At 35.2% G+C, this 2,208-nt stretch overlaps 1 protein-coding gene across 1 annotated transcript; it reads left to right on the top strand.

The window, feature by feature from the left end:
• The first annotated feature begins 598 nt into the window (after nucleotides 1-598).
• Nucleotides 599-2,115, top strand: LOC109591595 (uncharacterized). The gene is made up of 4 exons (XM_020007302.1): nucleotides 599-857; nucleotides 906-966; nucleotides 1,022-1,077; nucleotides 1,129-2,115. Exons 1-4 carry the CDS (start codon nucleotides 614-616, stop codon nucleotides 1,989-1,991), a joined length of 1,224 nt encoding a protein of 407 aa, XP_019862861.1. The 5' UTR covers nucleotides 599-613; the 3' UTR covers nucleotides 1,992-2,115.
• Nucleotides 2,116-2,208: the final 93 nt, after the last annotated feature.

A 2,208-nucleotide genomic window follows, 5' to 3' on the forward strand; every position in this document is an offset into this window, starting at 1 on the left:
TGATGGCAGCATCGGCAGGTAAACAACAATTGCAACTTTGTATTTGTATATTGAGATCTACTAGTGCGGACAGACCTTGCAAATCAATACTGTTGGGCCAGTATGGCTTTTTCAATTTTAGTTCTAGTCTAGTTCTATTATATTAAGTGCAAGAATTGCAAATAGTTCTTGTCCCTTTTTTATGCTGTATCAAGAATAGTTCTAGTTCTTGTTACTGCCAGTAAAAGCTGTTGGTTTAGTTTAGTTATAGCTCCCCATGTATAACTTGAGTGTTTAATCCATTCACAACTGAGTTAAGGTCCTTTAAAAGTAAAACATATTATATACCAGAGCTGGGGCCTGATTGTGTTCACACTAGAGTGGTTTCAAGTCACTGCCTATCAGTGCCAACATATATATATACAACTATAACAAAGTCAATGGCAGTCAATCAGTCTAATATTTATGCAGTACACAATTAAATTGCTACATACTATAGTGTCAACTTAATTGACAAGATGTGCACATTATTGCAGCTGTATAGACTTTAAGATCAAATAATATGACAGGTTTACTTGATAAATAATCTAACAAAATTATATCCTATCTTATTGTTATAGGCAAGGAGCTTACTATGGCAGCAGTCATAAAGATATTTGGTTCTTCTACTGCCCACTACATGACAATAGGAGCTGGATTGCATGTAGATGTGTCTGATCTGAAGCCAATACCAGGAATAGCAGATACCAATCTTAATTTGGTATTCCAGAGGTGGTTTGATGCTGATAGAGATGTCAATTGGGATACATTAATAAAACTTTGTGATGACTTTCGTGATCAACTGGGCAAAGCAAAATCTAACCTTCTGGCATATATAGGTAAAAATTAATCATATTATTAATATAATAATTATTGATTTTTAAAAGGAGGTTTGGCCGAGAGCCATGAGACTGGGACAAAACAAGAAAGTAAAAAGATTGATCCCAAGTGAAATAATATCCTTTACTGACTCCAATTAATGAATCTGCTGTTGTATTTACAGAGAACCACTTGAAAGTGCAGCAGCTGGTAAAGACAAGAGTAAAAGTGATGATCAAAGTATGTTAAACTAATTTTGATAATTTCATAGTTTCATACATCATACAATAGAGTCTGATCCACCTCCAGATGTCAGCAAATATTGCCCAAAACTGGATGATATTGAGGAAAAAATTTTGACAAAAAAATTCTCAAAGCTGACCGGAGAAGAGAAAGAGTTCATAAAAAAAGTCCGTTACATTCTGGTGACCGCCACACCTATAGAATACCGTGCTGTGATGGGTTCAATTAAACCTACTGGAGATGATGGACAATATATTAAAGTTATCACTAAAGATCGATCAGCAAATTTTATCCTGGGGAAGTACGAGTCATGCAATGTTGCAATAACTAGGACAGGCCAGGAGCCAAATGAGACTGAAGATATTCTTGTTTCAGTACAAAAAGACGTGGAGGCTAAGTATGTCATTGCTATTGGGATATGCTATGGAGCAAAGGAGAGCAAAACTGACGAACTTGATGATAAAACAAAATTAGGTGACATTATTGTTGCCAAAAGTATCATTGACACTGAACAGCAGCGTATTGAAGGAAAAGATAGAAGCACTATACCTACCGAGTACCACTGTGGAACAAATCTTTTTAATTTGTTTAAACACAGCGAAGTTTTTAAAATTGAAAAAAAAACAGTTAAAGTTCATCATCAAGGTTCTCTGGCCTCCGAATTCACACTGTTTCGTAGCAAAGAAGCAAAAGAAGAGAAGTTGAAATATGTCCAAAAAGCACTTGGAGGAGAAATGGAAGCAAAAGGTATTTATAGGGCTGCCAAGAGAGGAGGAGGATTTGAATGGATTGTAATAAAAGCTATCGTCGACTGGGGAACAGAAGAAAAAGACAAAATGTGGCAACCGTTTGGAGCTGTCTCATGTGCAAGATTTGTCCTACAGTGCTTGGATGACGAGGATGAACCATAAGTATTAAGCTAATACTGCTTATTAATCTAAACTAGTTTGATATTGACATAATTATTAATTACTTGTACCTTTTAGATCTTTCTTTTACTAGTGATAAACATTAATTTTCTGATGTGAATACTTATTTCTTATGTTAAACAGCTAACTTTGCTACATCTGTCAGCTATACCTGTGACAAATGAATGACAAATGTACCTATTGTAACAGTGGCCCTTAA

The sequence above is a fragment of the Amphimedon queenslandica genome, unplaced genomic scaffold, assembly GCF_000090795.2.
Source record: "Amphimedon queenslandica unplaced genomic scaffold, v1.1 AMPQUscaffold_7758_Cont20293, whole genome shotgun sequence".
Classification (NCBI taxonomy): domain Eukaryota; kingdom Metazoa; phylum Porifera; class Demospongiae; order Haplosclerida; family Niphatidae; genus Amphimedon; species Amphimedon queenslandica.